General features: G+C 51.0%; 1 protein-coding gene and 1 pseudogene across 1 annotated transcript in view; one reads left to right on the forward strand and one right to left on the reverse strand.

Annotated features, from left to right (window-relative positions):
• LOC144155589 (uncharacterized) overlaps positions 1-23,052 on the forward strand; it is a 509,077-nt gene that overhangs the window by 476,663 nt on the left and 9,362 nt on the right. The window contains exons 19-22 of the mRNA XM_077687126.1: positions 8,920-9,066; positions 15,186-15,413; positions 17,288-17,485; positions 20,524-22,879. Coding sequence (XP_077543252.1) covers positions 8,920-9,066; positions 15,186-15,413; positions 17,288-17,485; positions 20,524-22,879 — 2,929 coding nt within the window. The remainder of the gene's footprint in view (positions 1-8,919; positions 9,067-15,185; positions 15,414-17,287; positions 17,486-20,523; positions 22,880-23,052) is intronic.
• LOC144138879 (ubiquitin-conjugating enzyme E2 H pseudogene) lies at positions 113-655 on the reverse strand (annotated as a pseudogene).

Here is a 23,052-nt window from a genome sequence, read left to right on the forward strand (position 1 = left end):
TGTTCGGCGCAGTCATCTTCGCACAAGTACCAGGTCGAAGACCCCACTTTCGCCCTCACCGCTTGCTGCTCTTGTGGTGTAGGACAGAAGGGGACGCGCCGCGGTCCTCCAGTCACTCCTTCTCCTCCTCGTCGTCCGAAGCCTCGCTCAAGGAACTCTCGCTGCTCGGCGCCTCCTCCTCCTGCTCTTGCACCGCTGCCTCCGTGGCGTACTTCTGGATGTGTTCTTGCACGGCCTTCTTGAACACGCCTGGCGTGCACAAGTACAGCTCCCCGGCTTCACAGTTGAGAGGGTCTCCTGGATTGGGGTAGGTCAGGAGCTGGGGCAGGAAGAGCTCGAAAATGTTGAGGAGGTCGTACATGGGCGTCCACGTTTGCCGGATGACGTCCAGGCACACTGTGCCACTCTGCTCGTCGACGTTGGGGTGGAAGATCTTGTTCATGAACTGGATGAGAGGGGGCTTGAAAGGATATTGGTCTGGCAGGCTCACTCTCACTTTCCAGACTCCGCCTTCGTACGCTGTTCCCGATGGCCCGTGCAGCTTTACGATGAACTTGTTCTGGTCCCCGAGTAGGGTGACCTCGTGTTTGCTTTGAACGAGCTTCATAATGTCCGTCTTCGTCCTCCGCGTTCCCGGACCCTGGAAAGATGCCATCTGGAAGCGGGCAGCGGCGAGAGGGAGAAGCTTAGGTCGGCTCTGATTCGGGCTTAATGGAACCTCGAAGGGCCTCGCGCGAGCTCGTGATCCATGGCGTACAAGAGGACGAAGTGCTCGCGTCGGGCTGGGATGTGTTTATTCGTGAGGCTGTGACGTAAAGAGCGTTTCTTTTGAACAAAATGCTCAGAAATTCAAAAATTACTCTTTTTTGTAACGCTCCCACCTCCACCCGGTTTTCGCGAATGCTTGGTACTGCTGGGGTTGTTGGTGGGAGATTGGCCAGTGACTCAAGTCAGTTGTTTGTGACTACGGAATAGTGCCATCATCCAGCGTAGTTTATTGTACATCAGACGTATAGCGCGCAGAGAAACTGCCGAATTTTTCTTGCGTATTTCTTTCCTTCCTTACAGAGTACCATTAGGTCCTAGGAAAAGCGATATAAAAAACAGGCACCAACCTGGCAACATTCAGCGCGCGAACCCTGTCTAGTGAGGGAAGCTTAGCTTGGGAGATTTCTGACATAAGTGTGATATTATAGGGTTAAGTGAAATTAGAAGAACAGGAGAAGGCTTCATGAAGCTCACTAGCTAAAATATCCTGTGCCACCGAGGACCTCAAGAAAAGAAAGAACACGGGGTGGGTTTCTTAATTCAGCAGTGAACGTGGAGGAATTCTTTAGCATTAACGAAATAGTAGCAGTCGTTGTAATCGAGCTTAACAAGCGATACAGGTTAAAGCTAATACATGCCTATACGCCAAGTACTAGGTACGATGATGAAGCCGTAGACATTTTTTATGGGGGCTTGGAATCAGCAATGAAGAAGGGAACAACACAGTTCACGACTGTGATGGGCGACTTTGACGCAAAAGTAGGCAAGAAGCAAATAGGAGAAAGGTCAATGGGAAACTTTGGAATTGGCAGTCGCAACACTATAGCAGCACTGGTGGGATTTGCGGAGAGGAATAACTTGAGGATAATGAACACATTTTTCCGCAAACGAAAAAACAGGAAATGAACATGGAAAAGTCGCGATGGTTCCAGAAAAAATGAAATTGAGTTTATTTGTTCTGACAATCCAGGAATTGTTCAGGACGTAGAGGCGCTGGCCAGATTTGGAGCAGTGTTCATAGGATGGTTAGATGAAAAGTAAGGCTGAATCTCAAAAGAGAAAGAAGGAAACTCGTAAAAAGTAAGAAAACCACCATGACGTCAGTCAGAGACAGGACGCGGGAATTCAAAATAACCCTTCAAAACAAATTCGAGCTTCTAAACGAGGAAAAACACGATAGTGTAGACAGGCTAAATGACAGCCTAACAGCGGAAATAACAGAATCTGCAGCAGCTGTAGGAGAAGCAACTTATAGAAAACAAACTGGAAAAGTAAGTCAGAAAACGAAAAAAACTAATTGCGAAACGTAAAAACATGAAGTCGTCGAGTAATGCGGATCAGACTGAATTAGCAGAGCTCTCGAAATCGATTAACAGAAGTAAAACGAACGACATTCGTGCGTACAACATGGCAGTGGTCTAGTAAACGCTGGAGACATGAGAAAGCCTAAAAGCTACTAAGAGGAAGCTAGATATCGGCAAAGATCTGTATGTAAGTACGCACTCAGAGACGACCAGGGTAACATAACGCACAGCATGGATGAGGAGGAGGAGGAGGAGGAAAACGTTTATTCAGAAAAAGGGAGAGGGGAGGGGGAGAGAAAGAGTTAAGAGCGGTTAAAGTTCCTGTATATAGCTCCCGCAGGGAGCTATATACAGGAACTCTAGGAGCGGTGGGTGGCCATCCTATTCCGGTAGGCCGCGCAGGGTCGCCGCCGCCATCGCCCGAGAGATCAGGGCTTCCTGGTCCTCGAGCTGGCAACTGCGCAACGCGCTCTCCCATCGCTCTACAGAAGGGGGATCGGGTGGTTGGCGGTTCAGTGGGCACATCCAGACAAGGTGCAGGGTCGTGTTGGGAGTGTCGCAGCGTGAGCAGTTGGGTGCATAGCAGGTGGGGGAGATGCGGTGGAGGGCGACGTGGTTGTGGTATGTGTTAGTTTGAAGTCTTCGCCAGATGCGGGCGTCAGGAACGGAGAGCGAAGGGTGAGGAGAGGGATAAGTGCGTCGGGAGGCCCTGTAGTGGTACAAGATGTCGGTGTAGGTTTGTTGGAGAGGGGTCAGAGCAGGGGGACCATGGTCTAGGTTGGGGCGGCAGGCCTCGTCTGGGAGGGCCCGGGTAAGAAGATCGCGGGCCGTGGCGTGAGCCACTTCGTTCCCAGGGAGGGATGTGTGGCTCGGTGTCCACACGATGCGGGTTAACGGTAGAGTGCGGCGTTGGGACAGGATGTGGAGTGCCAGGGTGGAAACTCTGCCTTGAGCGTAGCGGCAGCAGGCAGCTTGAGAGTCCGTGAGCACCGTGACAGTTGGAGTCGTAGCGTGAGCGATGGCGAGGGCTATAGCGGCTTCTTCTGCCGTGCTCGTTGATGCTGTCTGCAGGCTGGAAGCAACGAGGGTGGTGGCGTCGGAGCGCAATACGGCAGCTTCGTGTGCTCGTTGTCGGGGGTAGGGAGTGGCGTCGGTGTAAAGGGCAGTTGAATCACTGCCGTACTTTCGAAGAAGGAGGCGGGTCCGATGCTGTCGTCATCCAATGTTGTACGTGGGGTGCATATGGCGTGGGATGGGAAGCACCCGTATGTTCGCGCGTTGAGCAGTGGGTATTCGTTGGGGGGAATCGGGAGTCTGCTCTACATGTCGACCGAGCTTATGCAGCAGGTGTCGGCCCGTTGGGGTGAGCTGCAGTCGTTGCAACTGGTTGTTTATGTGGGCCTCCATCAATTCGGTAAGAGTATTATGGAGACCGAGTTGCAGTAGCCGGTCGGTCGATGTGTACACGGGCAAGCCAAGCGCCGTCTTGTAGGATTTCCGAATTAGAATGTCAATTTTGGCCTGTTCTCGCGGTTTGAGGAGAAGGTATGGAGCTCCGTATGTGATCCGACTGGTTAGCATTGCTTGGAGAATGCGGCAGGTGTCGGCTTCTCTGAGACCGTGTCTTCTCGAACAGGTTCGTCGAATCAGGTGCGTTAGTTGTGACACAGTAGTTTGTAGTCTGGGGAGATATGCAGCCCCGGAGCCGTCGTGGTGGTAGTGAACCCCCAGAATGCGCAGGGTCTTGACAGTGGGGATCAGTTGGCTGCCGATGTATATTGTGGGGTCGGGTGTCGGGTTCGGTGGTCGTCCTCGGGTCCTGTTTCGGAGGACGAGAAGGGCAGATTTAGATGGGGCACATGAGAGACCGCACGTACGGAGGTAATGCGAGATGACATGGAATTCGATCAGCTCAGTGGACGCACCATTCACCCTGACAACCCGTGGACCCAGCATGGATGAGATAACAAAAATATCAGAACGATTCTATACCGGGCTCTACGCCAGCGACGTTAGACCAGGGGCAACTACTGATGATACAAGGTTAGCTCGCGAAGTCCCACTAATAACCAAATACGAAGTTGGAAATGCTCTCACGGGCATTAAAAGAGGAAAAGCTGCAGGTGAAGACGGCATAACCATAGATCTTCTGAAGGAGGTAGGAGATATTGTACTGGAAAAGCTTGCTGCACTATTCTCGGTATACTTAAGGACTTTAAAAGTTCCCATAGTATGGAAGAACGCCAACATAATTCTGAGTCACAAAAAGGGAGATCCTAAGGACCGCGAGAATTGCAGACCCATCAGACTACTCTCAGTTGTTTACAAGCTGTTTACTAAAGTTATAGTTAGCCGCATAAGTGTCAGCCTGGATTCCCAACAACCCAGAAAGCAGGCTGGGTTTAAGAAAGGGTACTCAACCATGGATCGCATCCACGTCGTCAATCAAGTGATAGAAAAATCTGCAGAGTACACTAAACCCCTTTACATGGCATTTATGGCAAAATGGCAAAAAGCATTTGATTCGGTACACACCGCAGCAGTGCTGTAACCATTAAAATAACAGGGAATAAAGGAGACCCACATAAGACTTTTAGACGACATATATCAAGGATGTACGGGCAGGATAATTCTTCACAAGCAAAGAGACAAATTCCCGACGCCCCGACGCTGGCAAATTTGTGGTAAAAGGACACTACCTTTGGCTAATTAGGAGGAGCTTGGGCGGAGCAATTGCCGGCATATCCAGCCAGGCTAACGCCGCCTGATCCCACAACCACCACCACCACCACCACCACTAGACAGGGAGATATCACCTCGCTAAAACTGTTCACAGCATGTCTGAAGGGGGTATTCAGGAAGCTTGACTAGGAAAACATAGGATTACGGATAAACGGTAAATACTTGAGCCATTAGAGATTTGTAGACAACATAGTCTTGCTAAGTGAGTTTGTGTAACACGTGAAAGCAATGCTTAAAGAACGACAGTCAGAAAGCGAGGCCGTGGGACTAAAGATGGGTATGAATAAATCCAAAGTAATGATGAATAAAAATGCCGAAAGCTCCCTCTCCAGCCTGTGTAACGCAATGTTAGAACAAGTAGAAGAGTATCTCAATCTGGGACAGGTTATCAGAGCTGACCCCAATCACGAGAGAATAGGTAAGGTGCAGAATAGGTATGGGCTGGAGCGCTTTCGGCGAACACTCCCGAAGAACAAAAAGTAAGCTACCACTATCACTCGAAAGGAGAATATACAACCAATGCATCCTGCCGGTGATTACATTTGGAGCGGAAACTTGGCGCCTTACTAAAGAACTGGAAAGCAAACATAGGTTGGCTGAACGGGCCATGGAACGAATAATGATCGGAGTAACTCTTAGGGGTAGAAAACGAGCTTCCTAGATCAGAGAGCAAGCTCGAGTAGATGATATCATAGTTCAAATAAAGAAAAAGAAATGGACTTGCGCTGGTCACGTAGTGAGACGAAATGACAACCGGTGGAATCCAGGCCAACAGTGTGGATACCGAGAGACGGATCTAGAAGAAGGGGAAGGCCAATAACTGGATCGAGGGACGAAACAAGGAAATTTGGGGGCAAAGAGTGGACTCGAGCAACGCAGGATAGGAGCGGTTGGAGGCCAATGGGAGAGGCCTTCATCCTGCAGTGGACCTAAGTAGGATGATGATGATGATTAACAGATTATTCTATCTTGTTTTTACATTACTTTTCCTCACTTTTTGTTCTTGAGTTTAATTTTTTCAGAGTCTGGCCATCGCCTTAATAGCGCATGCCCACACCTGGTGAGTAAATAATGGCATGAAAATCAGGTGTCCTTGAGAAGTGGCATTCTTTTTAAGGCGATAGCCTTAAGTGCCCCATTCTGCGAAAAACTGGCGTTGTAGTTATACGGTACAGAAAATGCAGCCGCTGTAAAGAGGATATAAAAGCGCACATATAAAAAAAATGAGATTGAACCCGGGTCTCCAGAGTAGGATTCGAGTGTGTTGCCACTGCGCTACCATGCATCGCTTTGCCAGCGGTGGAACTAGAGCTACCCGCCGCGGTGGCTCAGTGGCTAAGGCGTTGCGCTGCTGAGCACGAGGTCGCGGGTTCGATTCCCGGCCGCGGCGGCCGCTTTTCTGATGGAGGCGAAGAGCAAAAACGCCCGTGTGTTCGAGATTTCGGCGCACGTTAAAGATCCCCAGGTGGTCAAAATTAATCCGGAGCCCTCCACTACGGCGCGCCTCATCGCCTGCGTTGCGTCGGCGCGTTAAACCCCACAATCAATCAACTAGAGCTGGTCGGTTCCTTCATAGCCAAGAAACGGAGTAGCTTTTTAGGTCTAATGTGCCCCACTGCAGAATGTACCTAATGCGTGGGTGACTGGGTAACGTCACGGCACGTGAGTAAAACAGGTGCACCCAAGCCACGGAAAATTTTGGTTATGGAGTAGCTGGGGCGTCAAGTATGATCGGTCTGCCTGCGCAGTAATTCACGCAAAAAGCCGAAGAAACGAAAGTAAAGAAATAGACGCAAATACGATCTGGAATGGGAAAAGCCTGATAAGTATCGCTAGGGGAATCCAGAAGGCGTTCGTTTTCAAATCACGTGAGTAGAGTTAAGAATTTGTTATTGCTTGCTCTATTAAGCCACCGTAATCGATATTATTTTAAAGAACACCCTTAATGTAACAAAGTTTAGCTATAATTGTTGCTTAAAAGTCACTAACTGGAGGAAGGATTCAGAGAGTACAGAAAAAGATAAAGGAGACCGAACAGTTGCAGGAGACCCATTGTACGCATATTCTTGCGAGATTACAATGCCAAAGTGTGTGATAGATTCAATTTCGGACGATTAGGAATCCATAGTACCGACAGAGGAGCCACTCCTATTGCTTGTATTCACTGGCGAGGCGCGCATGCAGGCAACCGTGTGAGTGCGCCGTCACTCGTTACGTCGGGCTCCCCGAGATGGCGGTTGTCCGTGCTAAGCACATGACTGCGCTGCACGTTACAAAATCTACCTCGCCGAACGCAAAGGATTGCCTCGAGTCCAATGTGAGTGCGATTAATAACACCTCTGTTGACGCCACCGTTGAGAATCGGGTTGAAACGGAGCAGACGACGCACGCCGGTGTTTCCTTTTTTTTCTTCGGCGTGCGGTCGCAGTGGCCAAAGCCGCGCCATGTCTTTGGCGCATCGGCCATGTCTGTGGCTTTTTCCAGTGCTGCCAAGCGAAGAAATTGACAGCTAAACTTTTTAACGAATACCACCTATACAATGCGATGCGCTTCTGTGGCTCAAGTTCAAACAACTCGCCTCAGACAGCTTGCGCCATCTTGTGCATCGCCCGCGAGGCAGCGCCCAACCACGTGCACACCGCCATGCTTCTATTCCTCAGGTTGAAAGTCGGGCGCACGTCTTTTGTTTGTGTTTTAATAACGTGAAAGCCTTAATTAGCTCGAAGTTCGAGAATGCGGCGTCTCTGACACACACACTGCAGGCGGCACGCACAGTGGCCGACGGCTCGAAAACACACAAATAAAAGAATGCTCGGATTGACTCCGACTTTCTTAAAGGAAGCTCATGTAAACAAGGTTCAGTAGTTGCGCTGGAAATAAAATTGGGTAAATTTGGGTCTTCGGGGCATTACCACCAGGGGCCCCCAGAAAGCGAGGCGAGCATGTAGCCCCAACACTGCCAACTTTCGTAACTCCAGCTGGGTTAAGGAGGACCTAGTGAATGCGTTGTGGCCTGTGACTTTTAAAATCTGTGTGGGGAGGCGCTTCGTGGCCCTTTTTGGTGATTGCTTTACGTCGCCGGCTGTTACTACGGTGTCCGGCGCTGGGGAGGGTCACGTTGGCTTTTCTTTTTCTTCTTTGCTTCGTTTCGCCGTCCCCGTTTCGGGTGCTTTCTAGAACATTCGTGCACCTTCCTATCGTGTTGCGCTGGCGCAGTGTATTCCTCGCGCTGCCTGTGACCCTGACTATTAATATATCACAGTTTCATCTTATCCACGATTTAAAATGGTCCCTGCGAAAGAGAACATACACTGCGTTAACAGGTTCCCATTTAGTCTTCTAAAAATTTTACATGTAGGAGAATTGCTACCTCAAAATGTGCATCTGTAACCTTTTAATCATTGAATGTACTTATTTCAAAAGTTGAATGAATTTAAAGAAAGCCTTATCTTCCATCATCATTGTTTCCTCTGTCAACCTTCTGAAGGAACGGCATTTTTTTCACCTAGATAAACACTCTAGCTCCTACGATAGGTCATGCATTTTTTTAGCTTCATCATAACATTGTTTCCTCTGAAAGTGAACGCATTGTGGTATTGATTTGCTGGTCAGGTAAGGGCGCATAGTATAAAGTAGGCTATTCTAAACCACCCGGCATTTTACTTTCTTGCTGGCTCTGGACTAACTCCAGTTGGCGCCCCCAAACATGACCAAAGACTTATTCCAGTTATCTGAAGTAACACAATACCACTCGCGTAGATTTGTCTTCATCACCATCATCACCATCTTCCACAGCCCATTCGTGCCCACTGCAGGACGAAGGCCTCTCACAAAGATTTCCAACCACTCCAGTGGCGGGTTTTCCGAGCCAATTTCGTGCCCCACAAAGTATTTGATTTTTACCTTGCGCTAGGCCATTCGACAGGCGCGGTAGCTACAGCGCAAATATTTGTTTTATTTTAACGAAGATCACGAACATAATTTCTATCTCCCTAAACTTTACCTTCAACCCATCGCTCATTGTGGGCTATAACTGCTAGGGGAACAGGCCCAACACCGGTTCACTCGTTCACCGCTTCTCACGACACTCCTTTGGCCTGCACAGATCCCCTGTACCTGGACAAGACGGTGGTGCTACTGGCGGACGTCTCTTTGGACTCCTGCACACCGAACCCTTGCCTCAACGGGGGATCCTGCATCGAAGACGTCACTTCCAAGAAGCGCCTCTGCAGTTGCACTCCTCCGTTCGCAGGTGCGTGCCAGGAGCCGTACGAAATTGCACGCGGGTGCCGCTATCAAAATTACAATTCGGTCACTGGTGTTCGCCCAAACATCTCACGTGCGTTCAGAGAAATGGGGGGGGTTGTGCTTTTGTGCATAACTTAGGAGCATAAAGTAAACAGTGCGCCATCTGGAATCTGGAAGCGCGGAACAATAGATTCATCCCTGCAATCGCACCCAGTATCCCTTTGTCCCCGACCGTAAGTCACATTCGAGTAACACATGCGTAGAACGGCTGCAAGGAGGGAACCAACGCAGCCATCGCGGATCTCATATTAAAGGGGAAGCCTGGCCTGGGTTATTTAGGCAGGCATATGGGGACAAGTTGGTCCGGCCTGGAAAGGCTTGCAGACTTTGGCATGGCACCCACTGCCAAAGCGCGTGAAAGCTGCTCACTCGCTATCCATTCTTTGGCGGTTGTGATCACGTTGGCTTCGTATCGGAAGAGTGCGAAGTTTCATATGCGCAATATAGCGTTCTCGATTAGAACTTTGATCTTGTCGGACTACTAGAGCGTGCTAGGCGCAATCATCTGAGAATTATTTAAAACCTGAAATAATGAATGATATGGACTACGGTAAAGTTAAACCAAGGCGTTTAGATAAGTACGCGGCAGCGATAGGTCTTCGCACTTCCCCAACTCTGATGCGATGGTGATACGAACTTCAGTTCGCGGTCGAAGTTTCATTTTTTGCCATGAGACCGGAGACTGAAAGTGGGGGACTCAAGGGATTCTTTCTTACTGCGCGCGTCGCAGTCAATAAGAATGGGCAGGATTTCGCTATTTCAACTGTGTGAACGTAGCTTCCCGTGGATTAGAAGTTCTTCAAGACTTCCCTTTCGCACTATGCACTTTAATACAACGTGTCCCATAGAAACACATTCCGAAAAAATGGTACCGAAAAAAAAAATCCCTACATTTTATTTAATGCCGCTCATAATCAGTCCAGGTTACCTATAGACTTCCTTACAACAAGTATTGTACCAGTATTCAAATCAGGGGGTGAACTATAGCTGCAGCAAATTACAGGCCAACCCCTTTGGTAAGCACATGTTGCTATATACTTGAACACATACTAGCTAGTCACACAAAACACACCACCTCAGGTCAAATAACTGTTTTGTTCAATATCAGCACGCCTTTCGCAACAGTGAGTAATATCTGTAATTAACGGCTTTGTTCGTGTACCAAGCTTTAGATTGGCGCAGTTTTGTTTAATTTACGGAAAGCGTTTGAGCACGCGCCACATAAATTACTAATCAACCAGTTATTCACTGCATGGGTTCCTCAAAGGCTTGTTACATACTAATCGACTCACTCGAGGCAGTTCTAAACGGCGCTGTTAGGTTCCTTCATTCTTCGTATTCGTATAATAGCAGTGTATAATCCCTCCAAAAAGAATTGGCTCTTTTAAACCTTGACGTCCGCCAACGTATTTCCAGCATCTACCATTTTCACAATTTTTCTCGCAGCCCGCTCCGCCATCCCTACATTATTCCACCAGCCCGCATATCCCATCGCATTAGTCATCCACTTCAAGTCACCCGACCACGTATTAAAACGACCACCTTTTATGTGTCCTCCTTTATGCGGACTACAAAGGTCTGAAATGACCTTCCTCACGGCGGCGTCGCCATTTCCTGCCCATCAACATTTTTGGACCAACTGTCCACTTATCTTTCAAAATGAAAAACAGGTGGCAATATTGTTGTTGTTGTCCTTTATTAATCAAGGGAAGTCTATCCGGCCAAAATAGGGGTAGTGGAAGAAGGGGAAGGGAGGAGCAACCCAATTAAAGAAATGATGCGTCCATTAATACCACACAGAGTTCCCTTCAGACAGCGGAGGCCAGGCTAAGGGGAAGATCATCGACCATTAGTGAATTTTCACGCCGCGACTGGACCCCAGTCTGCACTAATCTTGTAAGACCACTCTCCACGCCGAACAACCCAAGGGCTGTGATAAAATTAGGATCTTCAAATGGAGAGCTCATGTTGAGAGGCATCTGGAGGCATAGCGTTGGTGAGGATAGGCCAGTACAGAGAAAACGCTGAGCAGCGCCTGATTAGGTGGTCAAGGGGGGCGAATACGGTCATTCGGCAGTGGGGACAGTAAGGAGGTGGAGACCCCGTTGGGTAAATCCATTTTCTAGCGACGTGGGGTGTGAGGGCTGCGTTGGCCGTAGCTTTGTTCACGGACACTTCTGCAGGTCGAGGCATCGGGGGAGCCACAGCCACAGGTAGCCAAGGGGGGCGCGGGGGTGGGGGGACGGAAGAAAGACTGCACGTTGTCAAGTTGAAGGCGAGGGCAGGGGGAGGGGGGCGACGCGTGGTCGTCCAGGGGAGGTGTACTATCAAGACGCTCCCGTGCTGCATCATGTGCAGCCTGGTGCCACCATCCGGATCCGTGTGACCCGGCACCCATGCCAAACGGGTAGCGGTTCCATTACGGGCCAGAATGGTGGTCATATGTTGAATTCGGTGCAAAGTTGGAGGGTCAGTGAAGGGCTTGCGCAGCTCTTGGAGGGCTTGGTGAGAGTCTGTGAGAATGCGAATGCGTTGAGGTGGTGGGTTTGCAATAGTGGAGGCCAAATGATTCAGTGCGCTACGGATGCTCTGGAGTTCCCCTTCCAGGGGGTACGAGTTAAAAGTGTGACGTGTGAAGGAGCCGTCCAGGTACGGTCGAGCTGGGCAGCGCCAGCTAGGCCAGGCCCATATGGGAAGGGGGAGAAGCTGGCACTCGTAAAAATATCCACCTCGTCCGACAATTCCGCTGCGAGGACGCGGTGAAGGGCCTTTTCCAGAATTCTGGTTCGAACCAGAATTCTGGTTCGTTGGTGAGCAACTGTAACAGGCGGGTCTAAAAAAGAATTTTTATCTTGTTAATTCACCCCTTATGTAATACCCCCTCTAGGGTTATTTAAGGAAATAAAGGGATGTGATGTGATGTGTGAGAGCCCCCACGCCCCATATATTTACTAGATCGTACTTTATTTAGGGTCAGCCAGTTCAATCTAATGATATATATGCCCTGCCCGGAGTGCCTTAGGGATCTATCTCGGCTTGGACCATTATTATTTAGATGTGTGTAAATGGCATTGCGAATTATTTTTACAAAAGTGTTACTGCGAATTATTCCCCTGACGATTGTGCTATTTATTCTTTTTCAATCATAACCCTTGCCAGAGTGCGCTGAATGAAAACATATGTTGACTATCTGGCTCTTGCAAAGACAAATAAAGGTGGGCAAACGTTTCTAAAACTGTCCTTATGACGATTTCAACGAAGCAGTGTCCTTTACTTTACATTTACAAAATCCGTGAGAAAATATTTCTGTCTGTTTCATGTACAAAGTACTTGATGTATAGTTTAGCAACAAGCCTAAACGGGATACCCATACCGATAATATCGCACTAAATGCTTTTAGGAAGCTTTCATTTTTTAGACAACAATTTAAAGCGTTGCCTTCAAAAGCGATAATCGGGGTTTATTACACTCCATCAAACCGGTCCTTGAGCATGATTCCCATGTTTACGAGACCCTATCTAAGCTAAAGGCCTATAAGACAGCATACAACGTTTGGTGACGAGACCCATATTGTGGGACGACTGTATTTTTTTTAAACGCAGAGCATTTCAGTAACTCACGATGTCACCCGCTTTGACGTCCGTAGTCGTAGTCCGCACCCCTCCCCCTACACTATATAAAAAAAATACTATCCGGCGCCTGGTTTCGATCCCTCGACCCTGCGGGCGGAACGCAATGTACATGGTGCTCTACCCACTGCGCCACAAAGCCGACACAGAATGGGAGGCTACGAACGCGCCTTATGTCCTTGACTCATTCAAACTACGTCAAGAAGCTGCTGATACAACGCATTCACTACCACCAACTCCCCAAACACTAAACGTTAACGCAATACACCCACCCCCTATGCGACGCATTTACTCGAGTCCCCCTCGCGGGGAGATGGGCCCAATTTTTTCTTCGACAACTAACACGTTAGATCAACTAAAATTAGATCGTTCCCACTGCGTTCGTAGGTAGCAAAGCTAAAATTGTTTGTACGACGCAAGAATTCATTTGTCAGTAGAAATACGTACAGTGCTTACGGATTGAAACGCGACGCTGCGAGCGCGTGGCCTGCGGTATACATGCAGCGCCACCCGTGGACGCCCGTGGAAGCTAGGTGTTGCATTGGGGTATACCACGAGGATGAGAGCGTTTTAACGGTAGGCTTGCTGCTTCCGGCTGCCAATAAGCGGGGCTGTGGTTCCCCGCAGCGACAGCGGTGCGCTGCGAGCCTGGAGCGCAGGAGAGCGTTTGTGCGCCGGTGGTAGCCGCCCGGCGGTCCGCGAAGCCAATTTCGCGACATCGTCTGCTCGCGCGCTCTTCTTACACGTGCCCTTCCGATGCGACACAGATAATGTGCATGTAAGGCACGGTCACGCTTATCTGAATAAAATGAGCGTCTGCACGAAGGAGCAGCCAACTTTATTCCACGATATAAACTAAAAAAAAAGAGCAGAGCCGACGAAGTACTATTGCACCGCACCACACGCGAACGTGCCTGCAAAGGCGTCTTTCCTTTTTTTTTTTTTTTAGTTTATATCCCGGAATAAAGTTTGCTGTTCCTTCGTACAGAAGTTTATTTTATTCAGATGAGCGTGACTGTGTATTACATGAACATTACTGTGCCGCATTGGATGGGCACGCGTAACATGAGCGCGCGCACACGATGTCGCGAAATCGGCTGCGCGCACAGCCGGGCTACAACAGTGGCCGCACAAACGAGTTCCAGCGCTCCAGGCTCGCAGCGCTTCGCTGTCGCTGTGGGGAACCACAGTACCGCTCATTGGCAACCGGAAGCAGTAAGCCTACGGTCAACACGCTATTATAGTGTACTATAACGCTATCATCCTCGCGGTATACCACAATGCAACACCTAGCTTCCACGGGCGTCCACGGGCGGCGCTGCATGTACCGGCGGCCACGCGCTCGCAGTGTCGCGTTTCAATCCGTGATTACTGTACATCCAGCACTACTTCGATCAACCCAGTAAAATAACTCTAAAACTGAAATAAAATTTTCCATTCGTCATATTTTACCAATACAACTGAAGAATGGAGCGCGTTACCTGAATCACGGCCGCTCGATGGAAACAAGGTCGGTCCGGTGGCTCCGTGGCTAAGGCGTTGTGCTCCTGAGCCCAAGGACGCAGGTTTGATACCTGCTGCGGTGGCCACTTTTCGGATTGAAGCGAAAAGTGAAAACGCCCGTGTGTGTACGAGATTTCGGCGCACGTCAAAGATCCCCAGGTGGTCAAAATTAATCCGGAGCCCTCCACTATGGTACGCCTCATAGCACAGGTGTAGCTTGGGTGCGTTAAACCCCATAATCTAATCTGCGTTACCTGAATTTCTTGCCGTATGTGCGACTGTTCACTGTACTCAAAGCAATTCCCTTAGGCCACCTTTGCCACACCACCATACAGCGGCCAATCACTGCGATCAACAGGGAAAATTCAATGAATAATCATCGGCCCTGAATTAACTCTAATTAATTATTCTCATTAATCGTTAATGTCGTCTGCTCATAAATCATAAATGTCAACGGACGCCCCGCGCGGCTTGAAAGTTTTGCGTTGGGCAAGTTTTTGAGGAAAACAACATGCTGGGTCTCGTCAGTCACTGAATTTTCAGACTGCAGCATTGATAGGTTGTTCTGCAACGTTGCAGTGAAACCAACGTACATGGATTCCTTAACAGCGAGTGTTTAACGATTATGTTACTAAAACGGGCACAATTTGCTTTCCCCTGTTTTGACAGCACTGGTGCCTGCAGTATTCGGAAATAAATAAATAACTAAATACTTTTCGAACATGTCTGATGTTGTATAGGAAGGGAACCGGTACATTTCTTTGTTCCTGCAGCGAGTTGTTTTACACCTTTGTTGCTGAACCTCAGAAGGTGAGCATAAGAGAGAGAATGTGGCAAGTGCTCGTGTACAGGATCTACAGTTGAGTCCCACGCAGTTTAAGAGACGGTGTCGTCACCCACTCGAGCCGCCTGTTCCGGTCTCCATGCGCAGCGCTCTTCTGTCACGTGCACGCGTGCGACGTGGGCGACGCTTGCAGCGGCCGCGGCAACTGCAGCGTGTCGCCTACGGGGGCACTGCAGTGCTCGTGCCAGCAGGGATTCCAGGGACCCGACTGCACCCAAAGCGTCGACCCATGCGCGGGCCACCCCTGCGGAACCCAGGGCCGCTGTGTGGCCCTCAACGGGTCCTTCGTCTGCCACTGCAACATCTTCTTCGAAGGTGCGCGACCCCATCCTCAGCGACGTGCTCGTATGATAAGGTGCTAGGCAGTACTTTCAGCGGTTGCGTTTATTGCACCAGTGCTAAGCTAGCGCCGCTGCGACAATTCGCGCTTAAGGGGGCCTTCTGTTAGGGGCGAAGCACCTTAAAGCTGAGGCTTGTCCGTCCGGCGTGCTGCGTCCGTGCTCACGGCACAGCACCGTGTAAATCGAAACATCTGGGAAGAAAAGGCATGCTGCGCATGCGCGAGGGGAATTGGATTGGAATGGAGTGGATTGGATTGAATCGGGTTTGGATTGAATTGGATTGGATTAAATTGAATTGTATTGGATTGGATTGGAAATCGTTTTAGCAGCAGTAAGCATTCTCACGGGTGATTTACGGTAACAACGATCCCCAGTGCTTCGCCCACTCGTCATAATTCACTTCTTGGAGATACGTGATTTTTTTTTAAATAAATGCGACCATGCACTCCGCACAGATAGTTAACCAGCGAAGCTGTCACGTGCGGCCGGTGCTTTACGCATGACGGGTGCCCTACCCATTCCGAAGTAACATGCGGCCGGTGCTTGCCACTGCTGCTCTGCCCGCAACGCCGCCGCCCCTGCCCGCCGTTGTCGCTTGAGCTGTGCTTCGCGTAGTAAGTGGCTCGCTGCCCGCGCGCTCTTCTGCGAGAGAGACTTTTTCGCTCCCTCCGATGCACCATTCCGACTTACCAGTGTCGGTAGATGCGAGAGTGCAGCCACGTCATCTACAAACCCAGCCAATCCCTCTCCCCTTACTTACTCCTCTCCAACGTGTTTTTTTTTTTTTTTCGCGCATGCGCATGGGGTTGCACCGGAAAAGTTTTTTGCGTACACGGGGCCACTGGACTTTCCTTATGCCTAGCCATATACGCTTTAAAAGCAGTTCCCCATCACCAAAACTGGTCGCAGCGGCGCTGGCTACCACCTTCAAGCATGAGATGCAGCTAAATGGACATAAATACTCCTAATCAATTGAGCTACATACATACATACATACATACATACATACATACATACATACATACATACATACATACATACATACATACATACATACATACATACATACATACATACATACATACATACATACATACATACATACATACATACATACATACATACATACATACATACATACATACATACATACATACATACATACATACATACATACATACATTCATGTGGACACACACGCGCACTCACGCGCGTGTGTGTGTGTGTGCCTGCGTGTGCGTGTACATGTACGCACACTGTAATACAATTCCGTGAATCAGCTTCACAAAAAGGCTCTCGGGTGACCAATCACGCATGCCGTCAACAGAGCAAATTCGTCCAACGACGACGCCCACCATAAGAGATGCCACTCAAAATTTATGCCTGCGCTGAGGCATCCCGCAATGCAAGCATGACCTCCTGCATTGTGCAGTGCCACAGCGTAGATCGCATTTTTGAGTGATCTAATGACATCAAAAGGATCTGAAAGCACGTACTGTCATTCGCAGAAGTTTCTTTGTCGGTGGCAGAAATCGGTCACTGCAATGCACTGTGGTGAAGCCCAAGCATTGTGCCGCGTAAGGCGTTGGCTCACTACGCCATCTAGAGCCAGGTTCTGAAGGTATTTGTTCTTTTCTTTTATTGGAAGTGCTGGCCAGCGCTAAGACTGAATAAAACGTTCGTATCATCTCTCGGCTTCGCCAAGCATTCTGAAAGGAAGGAAGGAAGAAAGGGATGGGAGGGGGGTAGATTCTCCAAACAGCCTGGTTAGTAATCATGAGTCCGCGCAAATGCGTTACTCTAAGTCGCTATCCAATGCTGATTGCCATTTGGACTTCTTCTTTGCAGGGTTGCGGTGCGAGAAGCAGCTGTTCCGTCTGCCGTACCGTCCTTTGAGTCAGAGGATGCTCGAAGAGCCCTTCTGGCTGGGGCTGATCACCGTGTCAGCCGTGCTGTTGCTTATACTATTAGTCTACTGCATCAAACGCAAGTTCGCCGACAAGATCGAAAAATTTCTAGCTGAAGAGATTGAACGCAGCAAAAACAGTTGAGTGGCATGTTCTTTCCCTGTTTTTGTGCTCACTGATTTTGCCATTTTTGAGACCTTTCTATAGTCTCCCCGCTGCTTATTTCAATGCTTCCACTGTAAAACAATATCGGGGTATAGTTTCGCTACAGTGTAGGTGGGTGACCAGTCCATGCGGCCGATGAAGTGAATTCGGCAAACAGGATCGTTTGTACCGTTTGAATCAAAATAAGGGATCTGGGCTGAAGCACTGAGCAGTGCAGAGCGCCATTCTTGCATTGCGTACTGCCACGGCGCAGGCCAAATTCATTCCTTCGGCCGCTTGCATACATGTGGCGAGACTGAAAGACTAGATATTGTTAGTTGTAACAAAACCTAAAGCCAATGGGCACGACTAACATTATACGTGATGTTGTGATGATGGTTTACTTTTCTTTGATATTCTGATCAAACTGCGTGACCCTACAGTCATCCTTCGTTTAATTTCGAACATGTTTTTTGCGCTCTGCATTTTCCACTGTGTTCATATGGCAAGAATCCTCTTAACGAATTGTGCCAGTGAATACCGCTGCCTTCATCAAACTCTCTACAAGACCGGTTGCTCTGGGAGCAGGCCACTGAATGACACCATTATGGTAGTCATTACCGATGATTACGCCTTAAAGTGCCTTCTGCGATCGCATGTCATACTAAATTCACTGCGCCCTTGAAAGTTTGAAAACTGGCACACTTGAGGGGCTGACGTGACTTATGAGGATACGGTAATGGCTGCCTAACATACAGGGTGTTTCAGTGAACACTTTCAAAAATTCCTGAAGGTAGGCTTTTCAAGAAAAATAGGAATTCTCTTAAGGAACAAGCTATCAGGTTCGGCGGACGTCAGCAGTTATGAGAAACATGCGAATTACATAGTTAAAGAACTAAAACTCTCTAATGAACTTTTTAATTAGCGAAGTTTGGCGGTTATTGACAATGGCGAGTTTGTAGCTACGGAGACGACGATAACAAACCAGTTTTTAAAGCAAAGAAAAATGCACTCTGTAGAGCCCTGCAGCCCGCAAAAATCAAGTATTTTCCCCCCATGAAACCGAAACGCAGCGCACATGATGCGCCAGAAGTCTAGTGCATACGCAACATCCGCTGATGACGTGTTGCAGTGACTGTGTCGCCCAATTCAAAAAGGCTCTGGTGATTCCCCACGCTAGGGTGTCATGTTCGAACCTCTCAGTCACTCACACGCATCCAACCCACACAGATTCCACCGAACGACTCCTTTATTCCACCCGCCGCTCCCGGGCTCTCCCCACACTCTACTCCCCTCTCTTCTCTTCCCTCAGTTCAGGTGATGATGATGGCGCTGTCGCGCAACGCCCTCTCTCGGTGTCCACTGGCACCACCCTCACAAGGGAATCTGATATCAACTCCATCGCCTCTTGTATTTTTTCAATGATCAACGCTCACCTTATACCACGGCTAGTGTTATCTTTTGTTTCGTTGGTAGGCGCAAGAAAGAGGCTAGCCATTGCCCACAATACGGTCGCCCGTTTCGGGAGTCCTAGTGGGCGTTGGCGACAGTTTTGCTTTTCTTTTTAGGGGCGAAGCTCCTTAAGGCGTGGGTCTGTCCATCCTCGACGTATGTATGTAGCCACCTCTAGTTTAGTTCTTGGATTGTTTACTAGATGGCGGTACTTGTATATGATGAAAAGATGCGCTTGGATTGTTTACTAGATGGCGTGGCTACCTCTAGTTTAGTTCTTGGATTGTTTACTAGATGGCGGGGAGCGTTGTAATAAAATCCGTTCGCTGTTGGCGCGCGCTCGGAGTCGCCCGATGGATAAGGCTGCAGATGTGCGAGCCCGCGAGGCAGAAGCGCTCCGTGAAGCTGCGCGACGCCGCCGCCAAGATCCTGCCGTACGAGAGCGGGAGGCCGAAGCGTGTCGTCTGGCTGCGCGACGACGCCGCCAAGATCCCAGCGTTCGAGAACGAGAGGCCCAAGCGTCACGGCAACGGCGCGAGGACCCTGCCGTACGCGAAGCGGCACGGCTGCGGCGCGAAGAGGATCTCCAAAACGTCAGAGAACGGCAAGCGGCGAGAAAGCGCGCGTATCGGCAGGCAGACCCCGATGCAGTGAGAGCTCGTGAGGCGTCTGCAAAACGCATCAGGCGAGCTCAGCCCCAAGGTGCCGACGCGCGGTTTAAGCGAGACTTTCTAGACGTTACGTTCGGACACAGATGTAGTGGGCGAACTTTCACTGAAGAGTCACGGTTTTACCGATGATTTCCCCTCAGGAGCTTCGCCCACTCATCATCATTCACCCCGTGGATATGCTGTGAATTTTTTTATTGTCTCAACCACATCTGACGCGGCTACCAGACGTGCAAGATGTGAAACGTCACCATCCGTTCCTTTTTTTTTCGTTAGGTTTATTTGCTGTTCGTTTATAATCGCTGCGTGTTAGAAAGCGCATCAGACAAAGGTAAGGTTTGTTTGCTGGGCGAGGAGTGCTTTCGCGGCTGTGGCTGCTTGCTGAGGCTTCCTAGCTAGGGAAAATTGCACTTACATTTCGAATTGGCCGCCACATTCATTGAAACACGTCACCAGCCGACGTTGCGTTCGCTCAAGACTTCCAGCGCTCCTTCAGCGCCGAGTTTCGTTTTTGAGCGGAAAACAACGGCAGGTTTCCTCGCGCTACAGGGCTTTAAACACCGACTTTATCGTTGTTTTAAAAACTGATATGAAATCGCCTTCTCTGGGGCTACAAAATCACCATTGACAACAATCACCAAACTCCGCTAATTAAGAAGTTCATTAGTAGAGTTTAATTACCCACCTAACTAATGTGCACACCCTTGATACTATCTGGCGTCCGCCGCAGCTAGCAATCTCCTTCTGAAGAGGGTTTCTTTTTTTCTCGAAGAGCCTATTTTTAAGAATTTTTGAAAGTGTTCGCTGAAACACCCTGTATAAAGACGGTGCTTCAGTGCCCCGTTCGGGTACCAATCAACCAATCAAATCCCCTCCCGCCATTTTTCATGTAGCCGTAATGACTTGTGCGCAGATCCGTCGCCGCCCGCGACCCGTTACAGCCTGAGTTCCACCCAGCCGAGCCTGACGCCCGCTAGTCTGAGCCCACAGCCGTGTCAGCGGTCACTTCTGAGTCGCATTCGGCGGCACAGCATCCGCAGCGCGCACGGCGGTTCCAGCCCGTCCGACAAGGAGCAGGGGGCCTGCACGTTCAGCTTCGACGAGCTCCTCAAGCGGTCGTCGCAGTCCTCCGGCTCCAAGAAGCAGTCAGCCAATTCTAGCGACAGCGACAACCCGATGCCCGGCACCAGTGGTCCGGGGCCGGCTCCCAAGGAGAAAGAGTCCGAGACCTCTCGCATCCTGGCCTCTCTGGTCACTTCGTCCAAGTCGCCAGGAAAGCGGAGGATGAGTCTGGACGAGTTTATCAAGCTCAGTGAGCGTAAGATACAGAGCATCAAGCGCGAAGAGACCCCTGGGGACATATCGGACGTGTCCGTCGCCAGTGAGGGCAGCGTTGAGACGAGTTTCATACAGAGAGCCACTGAATTCCACTCCATCAGGGAGCAGTCGCAAGAGCAGAACTCTTCTTCGGATAGCCTCAGTGCGGGACCCAAGACCAGCGAGGTGCAGGCCGAAGTGACGCCACTGCCAGAGTCTCCCTCACGGAGCTCGGCTGTGGGGGAGCCCATAAGCCGCCAGGACGCGGTGGCCAGCGGTGGCTCGCGGTCGCCGTCGCCGCGCTCTTTCGTCGAGCAGCAGTCGTCCTCACTGGAAGAGAAGGCCAAGGAGGCACCGAGCGCGACGGCGGCAGTTTCTCCTAAGGAAGAGCCCACTTCACCCAAGGCCGCAAGTGGGGACCCCAAGGGGGCGTTTCTGGACCTCCTGCAGAAGACCATGATGGCCGCCTCCCCGGCAGCGTTCCCAAAGTCCCCTACGAAGCAGCAGCCCGACGCGACGCAAGTGTCCATGCTGAGCCTGCCGAAGGTGGGCAGCGGCTGTAAGCAGAAGGCCACGGATCTGAGTGTCCCGAGGAAGTATTCCGTCGACCTGCCGATGCCCAAGATCCTGATCACAGCCAACATGAGCTCCTGCGAGTCCGAAGAAGCGCCGAGCCCGCCCAGAACTCCGAACCCGTCCTGCAAGAGCATGAACTACCTGAGTCCGCTCACCATCATGTGCTCCTCGGCGGACCGCACCATATCGGAGTCGAACCTGAGCACGTCCGGGTACTCTTCGCTCTCCAGCCCGGGACTGTCCAGGTGCAACTCGAGCAGTCCCATCGCTGACGAGCTGGAGAACCCCGCGCACCAGGGCGGGCGGCGCGTCTCCCCCAAGGGCGGCCACTCGCCGAACTACCTGTCGTGCGGTGCCAAGGCGTTCCAGTTCCCGGTGGCCTACCCGTACCTCGAGGCGCACCGGCCCACGTCGCCGCTTCTGCAGAAGCGGAGGTCGTCCACAGGTGGCGCCCTGTGCCCTGCCGCCACGCCGTCGCTCAAGGACCGCGTCGCGCTCAAGGGCAAGTATCGCGCCACGCGCCACAACTACCAGACCACCAGCACGGAGGACTCTGTCGATGATGAGGGCATAGGCATCGACATCGCGGAAATAAGGATGAGCAAGTCGTGCATCCGGGGCGGAGGCTCCGTGGACATCATCCTCGACACGGGAAAGTTCGACGTCCCCGAGCGAGACGTGTCCAGGGCCACGTCCCCGTTCGCCAAGAGCATCAGCTTCGAGAGCCCGCGCTGCCGCAAGGCGGACAAGCACCGGAAGGGAGAGAAGCACCGCCGTCCTACACCTGGGAGTTCGCCCGGAATCACACCCAGCTCCGAGTCGCTGCCCAACGAGCTGCTGGCCGAGGCCAAACTGTCGCGCAACCCGTCCAAGAGCAGCATGGCCGTAGCGGCCCACTCCACCTCCGACTCGGACGACGGCGAGATGCGGCCGCGCCGGCCCTGCAAGAGCCCGCGGGGGGCTCTCACCCCGGGATCACGCAGCCCCGTGGACGGCCGCGCTACGTCGCCCCTCTTCCTCTGCCAACGCTCGTCATCCTCCGACTCGCTGCCGTCCACCAACGAGGATCACATGGGCACCGACTGCTCGTCCACCGACTGCAGCGCCGACCGCGGCCGGCCCTTCTCGGAGCTGGCTATCGTCATTGACTCGTCGCACTGCGCGCCCGGGCAGACCATCGAGTTGATACCGTGCCTGCCCCGGCTGCGCGTGCACCCGCCGCCGCAGCGCCGCGAGGAGGCCACCAACACGCCACCCCGCGCGCCACCGCCTCAGGCCGCCGCGCTGCCGGCGCTGCGCCTCATCTCGCCCGAGGGCGGCAACTGCAGGAGCCTGGACGAGGCCTCAGAGCCTCGCTCGCCCAGGCCCTCCAGAAGGTACGCGTCTCCTGTCGCACCACTCACGTTTTCCCGGAGTTGTTTGGTGCAAAGTCCAATGCCTCACCTCGGAGCGTGCGGCAAACCATTGTCGTAACCAATGTGCGTTATTGAATGCGATAAATCTAGTAGCTGCATGTTTCCGTTTGTAGCACGTTTGCTATTGAAGTCTG

The sequence above is a fragment of the Haemaphysalis longicornis genome, unplaced genomic scaffold (genome assembly GCF_048455015.1).
Source record: "Haemaphysalis longicornis isolate Haplotype H1 unplaced genomic scaffold, Haemaphysalis longicornis Haplotype H1 scaffold_1, whole genome shotgun sequence".
NCBI classification, from domain to species: Eukaryota; Metazoa; Arthropoda; class Arachnida; order Ixodida; family Ixodidae; genus Haemaphysalis; species Haemaphysalis longicornis.